This window comes from Pelodiscus sinensis, chromosome 3, assembly GCF_049634645.1.
Source record: "Pelodiscus sinensis isolate JC-2024 chromosome 3, ASM4963464v1, whole genome shotgun sequence".
NCBI classification, from domain to species: domain Eukaryota; kingdom Metazoa; phylum Chordata; order Testudines; family Trionychidae; genus Pelodiscus; species Pelodiscus sinensis.
The window spans coordinates 60,907,921-60,924,725 of record NC_134713.1 but is presented as its reverse complement, the minus strand read 5'-3'; the positions used below and the strand labels follow the sequence as shown (position 1 = coordinate 60,924,725).

The following is a 16,805-nucleotide window of genomic DNA, read 5'->3' as shown; positions in this document are numbered from 1 at the left end:
CATGGTATCATGACTGGTGGATGGGGCCATACTCACCTACTTCCCCTCTAGCTAGGGACGCCTCCGAGACCCCGCCCCCGCACTACCTTGCCTCTTCACACCTCTGTTGCACCCCTGCCCCACCTCTATTCCACCCCTACCTCCAAACTCCTGCCCCACTTCTGAATGATGCCAAACAGTTATTTGTGGCAGGCAGGAGGCATTGGGAAGGAGGGGGAGGAACCGAGCAGCAGGACCGCCATCAGGCAAGATGTGCTGGGGGGACGAGGGAAGCTTAGCTGCCAGTGGGTGCTGAGCAACTGCTAATTTTTCCTTGTGGTTGCTCTAGCTCTGGAGCATCCATAGAGTCAGCGCCATGAGTGGGGCTAGTTATCCAAGTACATGCTTTGGTGTCAGATGTGTATTTAATTGGTATGTTGCCCGCCTGCCAATCATGCTGCTGTGATCATGCTCTATGTTTAGTTTCTGAGTCTGACAAGAGCTGGAATGGATATATTCCCTCAAGCTGAGAATCGCACATGTACCCCAAAAGCCTAGGGCAGCACATAAATGAGATAAACATAAGGGCCACTTATTCCGGAAAAACACTGGGCCACTTATTCTGGAAAATCAGCCGCTTTTCCAGAATAAGCTGCGAGCTGTCTACACTGGCCCTTGAATTTCCGGAAAAGCAACGATGCTCTACTGTACAAAATCAGCCGCTATTCCGGAAAAACTATTCTGCTCCCGCTCGGGCATAAGTCCTTATTCTGGAACACTGTTCCGGAAAAGGGCCAGTGTAGACAGCTCAGTAGTCTTTTCCGGAAAAAAGCCCCGATCGCGAAAATGGCGATTGGGGCTCTTTTCCGGAAAAGCGCGTCTACATTGGCCACAGACGCTTTTCCGGAAAAAGGGCTTTTCCGGAAAAGCAGCCTGCCAATGTAGACGCTCCTTTTTCGGAAAAACTGAAAATGGAATAGTATTCAGTTTTAAGCATTTCCGGAAATTCATGCCAGTGTAGACACAGCCAAGGAGAGTATGAGGGGAGGGAGGATGAAAGTCATAATAATAGGCCACATTGTTACATAGACTTGTGCACAGCTTGATAGCTAGAAGTTATTTTTTTCTTAACTATAAGATGTAAATAAAGATATTGGCAATCCATACTAACCTTCCATTTAGCCATTTTATTTTAACATTTTCCTATAGAAATCACATTAGAAGTGAGGCTTTGGGTGGGATTTGCAGTCGTAAGGAAGATCAAGGAAGTCATTCCATGTGCAACAGGTAGAGTGAAAGCTGTGGGAGAAGTAGACAAATGGGCAGTTAAGGCTGGCATAGTTGGCTTTACCTTTGAGACTGGAAAACAGATTTATTAAGATATAAGGAGGGAGAGGAAGAGTTCTGAAAAGACAAGAACCTGAACTTTAGTGTATAAAAGGAAGAGCCAAGATAGGGATTCAGAGTGTATAGTGGGGCTGTCAGAACAAGAAGCAAAAATAATGATGTTATGCTTGATAGCATGCTTGTTTGAGGTGACTGTGTGGGTGTGAAGGAGGCCAAAGAGGAGGCGATTTTAGTAATCAATTAAGAAGGAAAAGGCTTGGGGTGGGGTGAGGGATCTTCTTAAAAGCTTTCCATCTACAGTTAATAGACAGAAAGATTCTAAAAAGAACAGATTAAATAAAAACCACTGAAATGGTGTTCATAAGTGTCAAGGGAGACAATAATATTTTTTCATATTTTTTACAGCAATGAACAAAATATAGAACAAGCGGAAAATGAAGATGAATCTAAACATGGAGAGAAATGTGGTAAAACTCTTAACTTTGCATATAATTAGGACTATCTCAAATATACAGACATGAAAAACATGATACAGACTGTGAAATCTAGTGATTTGTATGCCATTGCCCTTTACCAATGATTGTCAAACTGATCTGCGAGCCTGCTTTGTGAAAAAAGTTAGTGGACCTGTGCCTGTGCCAATTTGTTTACCTAAGGGCGCTGTCACAACGGAACCTCACTGTTCCCATTGGTTCTGGTTTGCCATTTCCAGCCAATGGGAGCTGCAAGGCTTCGTGACAACAGAGCCTTCAGGTAAACAAGCTGTCTTTCCCTACTCAGGGCCACAGAACAGTTTGAGAACTACCGTAATTTCCGGCGTATAAGGCGACTGGGCATATAAGACGACCCCCTAGTTTTCTAGTTAAAAGATAGGTTTTTGTCTTATACTCGCCGTATAAGACTACCCCCCCTTAAGAGGCCAACCGGCAGCGCCCCAGTGCCTCTCCGCCTCCCCGGCTTTGCTCCCGGTGTCCCTGGTCTGCTGGAGACGGTCCCCAGCATACCAGGGGCACCGGGAGCAAAGCCGCAGCCGTGGCGGGGTCCCGCGCCTCTGAGGCTTTGCCAGAGCAAAGCCTCAGAAGCGCGGCACCCCGCTGCCACTTCGGCTTTGCTCCCGGTGCCTCTGGTCTGCTGGGGACCGTCTCCAGCAGACCAGGGACACTGGGAGCAAAGCCTCTGAGGACGCCGGCAGCGGGACAGCCGCGGCGCGTCTGGGCTGCCCCGCTGCCGGCTTCCCCTGCGGCTTCGCAAAGCCGCGGGGGAAGCTGGCAGCGGGGCATCCCAGGTGCGCCTGGGCTGCCCCGCTGCCGGAGTCCCTCCGCGGCTTTGCTCCGCGTCTTCCTGGTCTGCAGACCAGGGAGACGCGGAGCAGCTTTTCTCGCCCCGGAGTACACGGGTGGCGGGACCATGAGGTCCCGCAGTCTGTGTCCTCCGGGGCGAGAAAAGCCCCGGCGTATAAGACGACCCCCGATTTTTGGGGGATGTTTTTTAGCATAAAAAGTCGTCTTATACGCCAGAAAATACGGTACTGCTCTGTACTAACCAGATTTCACAGGGGAGACCATTGTTTCTTAAATTGGGGGTCCTTAGCTAAAAGGAAGCTGTAGGGGGTGTCAGATGTTTTATTTTAAGGGGGTTGCAGTATTGGCACCCTTACTTCTGCATTACCTTCAGAGCTGGGTGGCCAGAGAGCGGTGGCTGTTGACCAGGTGCCCAGCTGTGAAGGCAGCACAGAAATAAACATACAGAAATAAACAATACCATAGCATGTCCTTATTTCGCTGCTGCTGCTGGCAATGGCTCTGCCTTCAAAGCTACAGTTACACCACCATTAAATTTCAGATTTAAATAGTTGAAATAATGAAATTTATTATTTAAAAAAAACCTCGTGGTCATGAAATTAACTAAAATGGACCATGAATTTGTTAGGGTCCTACACGTAGTGCATGTAAAATGTTCTTGTTTAGCTAGTGAAGTCTGCATTTTTGTGTTTGTTGTTGGGGATTTGGGGGAGAGGGCATTATTTTATAACCAATAGTGTAACCTAAGAGTAGAGAGAATTTTACAAAACTGCTGAATAATTGCTATATAATTATTGCAGTGCTTATGTCTCTGTGTGTGTATGTATATAGAATATAATTATAGTCTTAAAATTTCTTATAGTGAAACTTTTATATAGTAACAGTTGTATTACATAATCAAAACCTAAAGTATACATTTTCAGTCTTCAGATGTCAAACAAAAATATCACTGGGAAAACTGAACAGTCCTGTTTGGTGCAATTACATTATGTACTCATTTGAATTTGGAGGGACTACTCATGATTTATTCTACTTGCTAATTTTTGTTACAAATAAGCTCTATGAGCAACACAGTGTTTATTGTTAGCAAAGTGTTTTCCTCACATTGCCAGCATTCTTAAAATTCATCTTTGTTCCCTGCTTAATTATTCTTCAGGCAATTATAGTGAAGATTTTGAAGATAAGACGGAATCAATTTATCCTTCTAAAAATGAAGATAATCACGTTGAGCAAACTGTCAGATCAGAAGCTGATCTAAGAATGCAAGAACAGGTATAATAGTTAAATATTTAAAATGTTGAATTTTGTGGTGTCAGACATTTGTTGCTATGCATATCTACTTTAAAGATTTTCACAATTCTGATGAAGATTAAACTGCTGGTTATTAAATGCTTCTTAAAAATCTATCATTTTAAACTAATTGGCCTGTTTTTAAATGTTTTGAATTTATAGAGCTCTACAAGTACACAAATGTGCATGTAAAAACACAAATAACTATAGTTTGTATAAATATATGTGCATTACATACAGTGAAGAATAGAGATTTTCTGTATGGTATTTTCCCTTGAAGAATGTACTCTTCATGGTGGTTTGATCTTGATGGTCAAAATCAGCCCTTGACCTATTTACTTGCTTATTTTGCATTTTGAATCAATGATCACAAATGGTAAGTGCAGTATTTAAAAGCACTGCATGGAGCTTCAGAATGAAAAGGAGCTTTTCTCTCTCTTTATTTTTTTTTTTTTCCCTGAAGAGGCCTTTTGGGGGTGGAGAAGCTACTGAGCTCTTCAGGGAAGCTTCTGGTCCATGCAACTTTAGAATGAAAAAGGTAGTCAAATATTTTCTTTCCACCCCTTTTCCCTTACAGTGCATGTACTTGTGCAAGGTATATTTTGTGTGGTATCCCATGTACTGTACCACATTTACTGAAAATGAGATAGTTCTGTTGCCTTAAGACTGAATAACAAAACACCTACACATAAAGTGATTATTTTTCTGAGCAAAGTTGTCTTAAAAATACAATGCAACATAACAGAAGTGAACTTTATTTAGTGGGGCCTTTCATATATGTGATTACAGCTTTTCTACATTACATTCTATTTTCCGGAACACCTCACATTCATCTCCCATTGAGGGCTCTTACATTTTTTTAGCTTGTTTTAAAACAAGGATCCGTTGAAATAATAGTCCTAATAAAGTCAAAACCACAAACCACACCTTCCTCCATATTCATACCATTTTAAGACTCCAAACTGGAAGGAAAAACAGTTGAGAAATGCAAAATTAATGTTGTAATAAGGACACTTACATGGTATTTTCTGATGTTCTTATGTTGCAAAATGTTGTTATTGCACATTACTACAGTAGTTCTCAGCATCTAGTTTCACCTCCCCTCCTGAGGGGGAAACAGAGTGAAATAATGGTGAAGATGTATGGTTCCAGTTCATCTATTTCTATCATAAATCCATAGTGTTCCAAGAAGTAGCACAACTAAACTCTTAATATAAAGATTGCATTGCACATGGAGTAAAGCAAACTTATCTCTTTTTATATGTAAACTTGTTTTTTTCAAATTCACAAAGTAACTGTCCTTTATTTTTTTTTCCAATTGTTTTAGGATGAAAAGACTGGCATGCTTTCTAAAGGTAAAAATTTAAACTTGCAGTATCATGAAAATATTTGTAAAACATATGGCAAGTAAATGTTTTATTTCTGTATGGAAATTTACTGCTTCCTAATCACGGACTGAAGTAGTTAAGAATGATCCATATATCTTAAATTTTAAATAGGCCTCAACACAGAATCCAATATTGCACCAACAATTCAGTACCTACATTTTCACACCTGCAAATTTAGGGCCAGATCCTGCAGTGAGCTCTGTGCAAGTAGTACAGTTGTATATGGAGCTTGTAGAACTGGGGCCTCTATTGCCATGTTTCAGAAGGATGTGCATAGTGTTGAAATGTAGAGATTCCATATAGTAAATATTTTTCAGCTTTGCTGTGATGTAACTTCTTTAGCCCCAACATTGGAATTCCTGTTATCATTTTGTTAACTTTTGGGGCTATAAATTAATATAGTTGAGCCTATAGGATCCTCCAAAACACAATGATGAATTCATTCCTTTATGTTCTCTCTCCTTCCACCCACCAGAATGAATCTTGGCGCACAGCCCTTTTTCACCACTGACACACTCCCTAATACTAAATATTCTTTCATGAGCCTTGACATATTTGTAGTATTAAGTGTTCCCTCCTAACCTTATGCTGAGCATTAATATACACCCAGGTCTTTCTCTGCCTCTGCTCACTAAGAGCCTTTGCATCAGTATGTGCAAACTGTGGCCAGAGTATCATTTGTGGCTCCTTGTACACTTGAGGAGGTTTTTGTTAATAAGAAAAATTGTATTTGATTACAATTTGAGCGTGTGTTCCTGTAGTTTTTTCCAAGAGGAGAGGAGAGAAGTGGGAGTAGAGAGCAAAGCAGTCTCTAAGCTTTTGCTTCTTTAAAGAGGGATAATGGGAGAGCAGAGGCCTGGAGCCAGGTGGTTTTCACAAGCAGGGATGTCAGGTTAACTCTTTAAGCATCACCCTTACTGGGCGATGCTTATTGGTTCACCAGTGACCCAGCTGAGCTGGAACAGCCCCCTCCCCACCCATTGTGGGCCTGGTTGAGCTGGAGCATCCCTTCACTGCTCCTGCCTGGCCAGAACAGCCCTCACCTGCTGCTGTTTTAAGTGGTTAACCAGTTAAACGTAACATTTAACAGGTTAACTGATTAAACTGGATTTTACATCCCTGTTCATAAGCAGGAAAGGGGATCAAGGAAATGTCATGACACGCCAGAGCAGCCAACCCCCCAATGAGCTTCAGGATGTCCCCATCTCGAACCTGCCCACCCACAGCTCCAACCTCCTGGTGGCAGCAACCCGCCCACCCACGGCTTCAACTCCCCTTCCCTGGCAACAACCTGTCCACCTGCAGTTTCAACTCCCCCTGCCCCCGACATACACACGCTACAACCCACTTGCCCGCCTGCAGCTTCAACACGCTTTGGCAGCAATTCGCCTGCATGCCACATGTTCTCGGCCCAAAATGCCAACGGCGGCCGCCCCGACAATGCAACCTCAGCCCCAGCAGCAGCTGGTCCCCAACAAGGTCCTGGCTGCCAGAGAAGCCGCCCAAACAGCCACCTCTTAATGCGGCCGTGGGCCATCTCCGTCCCCATTCATGGCAGTGGGAGGAGCCACAACACTTACCTTCCAGGAGCAGGAGGAAAGTGAGTGCTGCTGCAGAGGTGGGCAGGCTTAAATTAGAATTTTTTGTGTGTCGCTGTGCAGGCACGCACTTTAAGAGAACATTGGCACAGGCTCCCAGCTGCATGGAGGAAGAGGGGTGGGGCTGAGCTCCTGCCTCGCTTGCCAATAAAAAACAGCTTGCGTGCCACTTGTGTTCTTTGGTTCACTCTTTTAGTTACAGCTAAGGCTCCAGGAAAGCCTAGACCACTAATAAAATACCTGCTGGTAGACTAACAAAATGTTAATTATACCTAACAATTTATTTTATGTTCAAGTATGCTAATGCTTAATTTGAGGGGATAAATGGTAATGGCCTATTTAGCAATAAAACCAAGTGAGGGCTTATCCGTTTGTTTAACTAAAGGGCTTACTCATGAGCCTATCTGTGCAATGTACTATAATGGTATAATGGCAATTGCTAAGTCACCATTTCCTCTCTCATGCAGGTGGATAGCCAGTCATGGGGGACAGATTGAGCCTTAGTTCCTCTCTTTTAGTGTGCCAGCCAGGCCAACTGAGTTGGTTTGTAACAGAGTGGGCAGGGAAGCTGGACTGCGAAAAGAACTGGAGTACTTGTTTCTCCCATGGATTAAGAGGGTTAGCAGAGGTTAGGTTGAAGTTAGCCGCATTAAGTTAATTTTACAAACAATGAGCCTGCACTACCAAGCCCATTCCATCGACTTTAAGAATGGTTAAAGTCTATTTCTCTACTCCTTGATGAGAGGAGTAATGCTAATTTTGACCTTGCATGGTCAACTTTGGGTTAGAGCAGACTCAGCATTGTGAAAGTCAATATTCTTGGACACCAAGAGGTGTCCTACAGTGTGTCAATGTAACCGCTCTGGCTAGTACTTCCATCTCTGCTGCTCTCCCAGGTACACAGGAAAAGCCCTGGGAAATTTTAATTCCATTTCCTCTGGCAAGCATGGCAAGCCCAGCAGCACACTTAACCATGAATGCCCAGAATTGCAAACGAGCTCCAACATGGAGTATGCAGGAGATACTGAATCTGATTGTTGTGTGGGGAGAGGAATCTGCAGGCAGAACATTGAAGGAGGAGAAGAAACGCTGGTATCTATGCCAAAATCGCACAAGGCATGGTGGAAAAAGGATACAGCAGGGATACCCAGCAGTGCCAATTGAAAACAAAGGAGCTCAGTCAAGCATACCAAAAGACAGAGAAGACAAATAGGCAGTCTGGTTCAGAGCCACAAACATGCCACTTCTAAGAGCAGCTGCATGGGTTTGTAGGAGGAATCCAACCAGTGTCCTAAAGCTGTCTGTGGATACCTCCCAAGCGACTCTGCAGGCAGCCTTGGGCAATAACGAGGGGGAAAGCAATTCACAAAGTTCCATGAAAATTTTTCAGCCTATGCATAATTATGCAGTCCCACCAGTCTGTGCTTCCACTATCAACAGGATCAACTGTTGTCAGCATATGCCAGTAGCTCCACTCAGTTGGTTCCTTCATGTCTGTTTTCTTGGCCTCCTCACATTCTTCCTCACTCCAGTGGCTCCTGACTAGGCTCTGGACAAACCACAGGAAAATGTGCAAATGTGTGCAATGCTTGTCACAACAGTTTTTAGCCGAGTGAGGTACATGCTTTCCATGCTATGGCATCTGCACATATAACCAGGAAGAAAGGAGTGCGAAAAATTGTTTGCCATTGCTTTCAAGGTGGGTAGGGAAGATAGGGAGAAGATGAGTGCATTATGTGAGGCTGATGAAATATACCCAGAACCACCCCCTGCAATGTTTTTATCCCATCAGTCACTGGAAGCCTAACCCAGAATGAATCACAGAATCGTAGAATACTAGGACTGGAAGGGACTTCGGGAGGTCATCGAGTCCAGTTCTCTGCCCTCATGGCAGGACCAACTACTGTCTAGACCATCCCTGATAGACATTTATCTAACCTACTCTTAAATATCTCCAGAGATGGGGATTCTACAACCTCGCTGGGCAATTTATTCCAGTGTTTGACCACCCTTACAGTTAGGAACTTTTTCCTAATGTTCAACCTAAACCTCCCTTGCTGCAGTTTAAGCCCATTGCTTCTTGTTCTATCCTCAGAGGCCAAGATGAACAAGTTTTCTCCCTCCTCCTTATGACACCCTTTTAGATACCTGAAAACTGCTATCATGACCCCCCCCCCCCCCCCCAGTCTTCTCTTTTCTAAAGTAAACAAACCCAATTCTTTCAGCCTTCCTTCATAGGTCATGTTCTCTAGACCTTTAATCATTCTTGTTGCTCTAGGGTTAAACCCACAGTTGCATCAGTGTTAAAGTCAAAGATAATCACGCTCTTGGGGATGCATGGTGTCAACCTCATGCACCCAGTGAGGACATGCACCTTCATACGTTGTAAAATCAGATGCTAAAAAATCAACCGTACAAAATTTGACCTAATTTTGCAGTATAGACATACCATGAGTCACATTTCAAGGCCTGCTGTGCTCCTGGTGCACGTGCAGTTAGGAAGTGCCACATATGAATCGCAATGAATCACAAGGGTGCCAATCTATCCCTCTCTCATAAAAATGTTATTCTGCATCTACTGAGCCAGGAGGGACAAGGTATAATATTACATCAGTGACAGTGATCTCTAAAGTCCCTTTTTGTATCCTATTAGTAGTATTGCTTGATTCACAAGACTCCATTATGGAAATCCAGAAGGTGACTGAACAGCAAGATTCAGCAGTGACTGAACATCAGACACCTGAAGTCACTAAGGATGAAATGAATGGAACTGGTAAGGCTACTTTGTCTTTGTTTGCTTGCTTGTTTTAATTTTGGACTGTGTTTTAGCTGGAGTCTTGATGACTCCAGAGGATTAAATAGGGGAAATAAGAAAATTCCTTACTGTGTTGCCAATACAAATCAAGTCCTGGTTGGTAATGACCAAAATCTTGACGACGGAAAACATTTTTCTAGAATGTCCTTTTACTAGACATCTGATATTTGTGTTAAATATTTTCTTTTATTCTTTCTTGATCACTGGAAGCTGCTTCCACATAGACCCCAATGCTCTTTCAATTGAATTGTAATTAGAAGTAAGAAATAGACATTCACAGTGGCTAAAATTTTAGTTGTACTCAAAACTGTCATGGGGAGAGAGATGTCAAAGCAGTGAGAAAATACATAACTCAATAAACACTTACAATACAGGCAGTCCCCGAGTTACGCGGATCCGACTTATGTCGGATCCGCAGTTACGAACGGGGCCGTTCCTCTCCCTGGTCTCCAGGAGACCAGGGAGAGGAAGCAAAGCGGCGGAACACGTGGGCAGCGGACAGGGTTGTCTGCTGCCCACGCGCTCCAAGGCTTGGCTCTGCTTTGCCCCCCCTCACCCCCGGTCTGCAGACCGGGGGGGGGGGGGGGGGGGCAAAGCAGAGCAAAGCCACGGAGCACGCGGGCAGCGGACAGCCCAGATGCATCTGGGCTGTCCGCTGCCCGCGTGTTCCGCCGCTTTGCTCCCCGTCCCCCTGGTCTGCAGACCAGGGGGACGGAGAGCAAAGCAGAGCAAAGCCACGGAGCCCGAGGGCAGCAGGACAGCCACGGCGCGTCTGGGCTGTCCCGCTGCCCCCGTGCTCCGTGGCTTTGCTCCGGACACCTGTGGTACAGCAGCTGGGGCGCTGCCAGTTGGTCCCGTAGCGCCGCTCTGGGCGCTACTGGACCAACCGGGCAGCACCCCAGCTGTTCTGCCCCAGGCGTCCTGATTCAGCCACTGCTGGTCAGATTCAGCAGCGGCTGAATCAGGACGCCTCGGGCAGAGCAGCTTGGGTGCTGCTGGGTTGGTTCAGTAGCGCCGAGGAGCGGCGGCGCTACTGGACCAACCCAGCAGCACCCCAGCTGCTCTGCCCCAGGCGTCCCCAAGTCAGCCGCTGCTGAAACTGACCAGTGGCTGACTACAGGAAGCCCCTGCCCCGGGCTTCCTGGAATCAGCCGCTGATCAGTTTCAGCAGCAGCTGACTTGGGGATGCCTGGGGTTCTTAAGTTGAATCTGTATGTAAGTCAGAACTGGCGTCCAGATTCAGCCACTGTTGAAACTGATCAGTTTCAGCAGCGGCTGAATCTGGATGCCAGTTCTGACTTACATACAGATTCAACTTAAGAACAAACCTACAGTCCCTATCTTGTACGTAACCCGGGGACTGCCTGTATACTTTTTTTATCATAGGTATACTGTATTTAATCTAACAAAATACACTTCTCATTTGTTTTAGCTTTAATAATGAAGATGTGTACTGTATATATAAAAATAGAAATACCTATAATTGGAGAGGAAAGACTGTAGAGAAGAGCAAGTATTGTTTATTAAACATTCCTAGCGAAAATGGAGTTTGCTGTTTTCAGCAGTCATTGCTTTCTATAAGTTTTGAAATTGTGAGTCAAGAGGGGAAAAGTAAATGTATTGGATTTCTTTGTTTTTCATGACTTTGTCATGATTATGTTACATTGATCTATTAATAAAACATGCTAGCAATTGAAGCTTTTGCTTCCAATGTATTGCATTTACTAATTGTTTCTCTAATGAATTTCAGTTCCCTGCATCTTGTGATTGTTAATTTCCAGCAGGTATTTCCTATGGACAAACTAACAGCGATATTGAAGCATTACATGAGGCCTATTGTCATATTGATCGGTCTCTAGGAGACACAGATGAGCAAAGAATTAATTTCAGTGTAATGGAAAATGCAGAGTGCCCAGTCCAAGATGCTTCCCTAAACAATGAAGACTATGCAAAAAACATCTCAACTACTGAATCAGGTAGATACTGCACATGGAAGCAGAGTTGTGAAATCCCAGCTATTGGTTCTGCTCAGTTGACAATACTATATTATGGAAATAATACATTCAGACTATGGACAGAGCTAGTCTGAGTGCAGCTGTTTACCATTTCTTCTAGGTTAAAAGCGCTGTGGTTTCAAGTAATGTGGACTGTATTGCTCATGCTCCACTAATTTTGAGTAGGTTAGCTTTGTATGATTTCTTCCTTGTTCAGATTATGTTAAATCTTTTTGTTTTGGATTATGTTCAGGTAGCACATGAGAAGTATGTTCAAAGTACTTAAAGGAGTGATTTCAAACAGAGCTAAAACTTAAATCAGACAGTTCTTATTTATGTATTTTCTATTGGTTCCAATACTGCATAAAACAATCACATTTTAAAAATTAAAAAAACAAAACTGTAATATATCACATTCAATAATAAAGTATACAAGCCTTATGCAGCCCCCGTGACACTGTAGCGGGTAGCTCCCAGGGGCGGTGCAAGCAGGGATTGAACAGTCCCAGTTCATACCGCCCCTAGGACCTTGAGGCTCTGCCTCCTGTGCTCTCCCCCCTCACCGATATAGTTAGTGAGTAGTCACTTACATCCTTACTTTGTAGTGCGTTAACCATTTAAGATCCTTATTCAGTCCTAAGTTGATTATATTGAATTTGCAAATGAATTCCAGTTCAGCTGTCTCCCTTTGTAGTCCGGTTTTGAAATTGTTTTGTAGAAGGAAGGCTTCTTTCAGGTCTATTACTGCATATCCAGGGAAGTTAAAGTGTTTCACTTCAGCTTATGTGTGTTACCTTTTCTGATATCTGATTTGTGTCCATTTAATCCTCATTTTCTGAGATGACTTAGTATGTCTTTTTTATATCGGTTTGGCAGTAATTTTTTTTCACTGCCTTGGATGCACTGGAGATTTTAGAGTATTACATATTACTGTTTGTCAACATTTAGCTCAGCATCTCTTTTTTGTTTTTAATGGAGTTCAAGTTAACAACTTTCATTTATCACTTGTTTTGTATTATCCCTTATTATTATGTTCAATACAGCACTAAAAACAGCAATTTAAGCACAGAATACCAATACATATTTTATGCAATTATCAAGCAAAATTATACCCATTTGGAATACCTGTGCCTAACTTAAAATATCTGAATAAACCCTGAAAGATTGTATGTAGTTTCTGGAAAATGAGGATGCTTGTGAAAACAACACCAAAAAAATCCCACTTACAATTAATAATTCAGACACTTTTGTGTTCTAAGTTATTTTTATAGTTGAGACAAGGGTTTTTTTCTAAAATAAAATAATTCACTTATAAACGTTAGATATCTTGGAAGCTATCAGGTGCGAAGTTAAATTAGTAAGTGGCATGTTTAAAAAATGTGTGATATTCGTGCCAAATATGCAGTTATAGCATTTGATATAAATGTTTTTCTAAATCTGTTACCCACTCAGAATTGTAATAATTTTTAAAACAACTGTTTTATTCCTGTATATTAAATATTATACTTAAAAATAATTTATTCCACTCATTAGATTTGCCCACTGTAGAAGAATTGATGAAACACATTAAACCAGATTCATCTCATGCCAGAGGTTTTGACTTGGAACCTGTAAGGTATTGGTTTTAGAAAATGCATACATGAACATGTTAATGCCCATGAATTATTTGTGAAAAACATCTTTCTGAACAACAAGGGTTATTTTTGAGCTGGAAATCTAGATTTCATCGTGCTAGTAATTAAGAGCTATTACATGTTGTTTCTGCTGATCTATAAAGTGATTATGTATTTTGAGTTGGTCCAGCAACTTTTGAAAATAAGATTTATTTCCAGGAGACATGCTCAATTAGTAAATACAGTTCAGAAATATTGCAATTAGCTCTTTCAAAAATAAGCAGTCTGTTGACTTGGCAATGGAAATAGCATTGCATGGGTGTAATTTTTTGAAAAATAATTGTAAACAATATGCAAGTCTTTTTAAATGCACTTTTATTTTTCTTTAATAGCCCAGTGAAACTAACAGACAGCAGAGCAGCTGAATTTGCCATCCATTTGCCATTTAAAGAACCCAAAAATGATACAGTGCTGGAGAAGCAAAGTTTAGATATTTTGAAAAATATATTTGAAAAATATAGTAAAGAAGAAGAGAATGTTTTTCTCCAAACACCTGCAAAAGAAGGTAGTGAAAATAGTTATCAAAAAAGGACTGATAAAGAAGACCATATTGATAAAGAGCATCTTTACCTTTTGAGACAAAAAATAGTAAAAGATTCTGCTCTGTTGCATCAGGACAGCAAAATTAATCAAGTAAGCAATATTTAGCTATTTTTTATCTGCTTAAAATAATTTTAAATAACATATTGAAGATTATTTTACATTCCTATTTGCTAGAAACCTGCTAATAAGCAGTTTTCCATTCTGGTTGTACTATCTTCTTTTTACCATTTTTGTAGAATTACATATTAGTCATTTGTTTGGATTAGGAATATTCATTTTCAGTACTATCAGGAACTGTATTCTTGTTTAAGTAGGTATAACTCTTGTTACTGGCACAATATTCTATAACTAGAACTGTATTTAAATAAACAGGGATAAAACTGAAGTTACTTCAGATTTTACTAGTCTCTTGTGATTGTCACAAACTACACTTATTCTATACAGGCACAGCAGTCCAACTCCTGGAAGAACAAAAGTGTGGATTCAGTGAATAATAAGCAAATTACGCAAAAAAACACTAGAAGTACAGCTCTTTTACATAAGAAGAAATCTCTGATTGGAACTCATATAGTGGTTAGAAATTCTGGATATGATAAACCTACTTCACCCTTAAAACAACTTTCCACGCCTAGTGAAAAGAGAACGTCAAAAGAAGTTCTTAAAAAGCCAAGTTTGAAAGCCAGATCATCTCCAAATAAAGCAAGACAAAAAGGTAAAACTGTTGATGAAGAGTTCAGAGTTTATTTTTGTTTAATCCAGGGAGATTTTAGTTTTGATATGGTACATAAAAATGGTGTTAGATTTTATGTGATGTACTTTTTCCGCATCCTAAAGATGAGTCTAATAGCAGTGTGAATTTTCCCTGAAAGAATAAATCAGTGTGAGATTTCCAGGATTACTGCATGTTCCTGAAGGGTGGCTTAGATATCATATTTTCATATTGCAGTCAGATTGTATGATATTTACAGCAGTGAACAGATTGACTCATTTTGTTATCACTGACTTATGGATCTAGTCAGTCTGAAAATAAAGTAATAAAAATAAATGTAAGCAGTTTATGCATCAATAGGTTTATGCTCTCTTATTTTGAGAAGCAGACAGTTTAGGGAGCTTCTGAATAAAATGGGGTTTTGGTTTTGCTACAGGGTCTGTTTCTAAGATTGATGTTATTTCTGCTGAGACTGGTATTATATAGGGTTTTCACATGTGTGGGTGGCTTGGTTCTTTTCAAAGAAAATTGACAACACGAACTGACCTATTTTGTTTGCTGTCCAATTAATGGATAATTATCCTGGTCTTTGGTTTGCAGAGCTTTCTGATAATTATAATTATACTTCATGTTTTTCTTTAAATATAAATTAAATTGTTCCCAACTAAGCATTTTAATTAGCTTTATAATCTTGGAAGCATAATGACTTCATAGTCTATCACTCACTAAACCTTCTTCTGTTTTCTCCTCTCAAACTGAAGAAACATTATTTACTACTAGGATAATACGATCGACAATAAATGAACCAGCTTCTAAAAAGGTCAACACTATGATTATGTCTGGCCAGTCAGTTATTAATGCCCTTGGACATCAGATTACAGAAAGTGATTCTTGTGTGCAGTCTCAAACTGTAAGTGTAATATTTAAAAGTTATTACTGCTGAAAACTAGAACTATAAGAATTTGCATACTAGTTTTGTTTAAGATTTTTGTAACACCTTTTATAACAGGATCAATAAATGCTAAGAAATTGCAGGAAAGGTTGCTTTAATCAGATGTTGATATTCTTCTAAAAGATATCACAAGTCATATTGCCACTTTTGGCTCTGAGATCAGCCTGTTTGGTAGTTTTATGTCCATTCTATTGTGAAAATTCTATATATCCAATGAGTATATATCTCATACTCCAATGAGTATGAGAAGCTAGACTTAGAGCTACAACAAAAATATTTTTAAAATATTAGCAAAAATTATTTAAAGTGCATTTATTTTATGTTAAATGACTAAAAGGGCATTGCGGGGTTTATGGTTGCTGCTGAGTGATTTCATATTAACTTTGTTTAGTTTACAAGTAAATTAAAAAAAAAAAAAAAAAAAAACTTCCAGTGCTGCAGTTTTGCCTGGGTTCTGAAATTTAAGTTGTTTCCTCCTGGTTGGAAGTAACTGCCAGTTCACGTGATTGCACATATCCATTCCTCATCAAGTGTGGGCACAAGCCAGTGCACTGGAGAAAGAGGAAGGTGTTTCACTAGCAATACCCCTTGGGGCTGCTTGTGTACCTTGCATCTATTTGTATTCCCAGCCAAGAGTTATATAGTGTGGAGACACTTGGAGGCCCTTTCAATTCCTTCGTACTGCTTGTGTTCTGGGACTTGAACTCAGCATTAGCTCTAATGACCCACTCTTGTGAGTCACTGATTGCATGCTCTTGCTTTCATCACTTTGTCAGAATGACTTTCCTTATGGCTACCATGTCACCCAGGAGAATGGGGATTGCAGGCCCTCGCAGTAGGGTCTCTTGCACTTTAAAATAAATAAATAAATAAAATTTCTATTGGGCCACAACACAAAATTTTAAAGATGGTAGTGGACTTTCAACTCAAACAATTAACTTACCAGTTTTCTTCACTAAGCCACACAGTTAGAAGATGATTGGAGGCTCCACATTTTAGGCATGCATAGAGCTCTTGCTTGCTGCTTAGACAGTATTGTGCATCCCCTCAGCAGTCTCCTTTGCAGACAGAATTAAGGAACTGGCAGTTTCTCTCAAAGAATTTCAAATTAGATCATATCATGCATATCAGTGTGTTCAGAAGACAGCTGAGACCCTTACTCCTTCAAAGATTACTGCATATTCTTCAAGAGTTCAAGTGACATCAATATCATTTT

General features: G+C 41.1%; 1 protein-coding gene across 12 annotated transcripts in view; it reads left to right on the top strand.

Annotated features, from left to right (window-relative positions):
- CEP162 (centrosomal protein 162) overlaps nucleotides 1-16,805 on the top strand; it is a 79,469-nt gene that overhangs the window by 17,936 nt on the left and 44,728 nt on the right. For 7 of the 12 annotated variants that reach the window (XM_075923831.1, XM_014578693.3, XM_075923830.1 and 4 more), the window contains 10 exons: nucleotides 1,732-1,793; nucleotides 3,784-3,899; nucleotides 4,381-4,455; nucleotides 5,245-5,272; nucleotides 9,557-9,676; nucleotides 11,500-11,694; nucleotides 13,246-13,327; nucleotides 13,718-14,018; nucleotides 14,373-14,640; nucleotides 15,399-15,547. In XM_075923831.1, the coding sequence (XP_075779946.1) occupies nucleotides 1,732-1,793; nucleotides 3,784-3,899; nucleotides 4,381-4,455; nucleotides 5,245-5,272; nucleotides 9,557-9,676; nucleotides 11,500-11,694; nucleotides 13,246-13,327; nucleotides 13,718-14,018; nucleotides 14,373-14,640; nucleotides 15,399-15,547 (1,396 nt within the window). The remainder of the gene's footprint in view (nucleotides 1-1,731; nucleotides 1,794-3,783; nucleotides 3,900-4,380; nucleotides 4,456-5,244; nucleotides 5,273-9,556; nucleotides 9,677-11,499; nucleotides 11,695-13,245; nucleotides 13,328-13,717; nucleotides 14,019-14,372; nucleotides 14,641-15,398; nucleotides 15,548-16,805) is intronic. The other 5 variants (XM_075923826.1, XM_075923825.1, XM_075923824.1 and 2 more) reach the window with 5 other exon arrangements.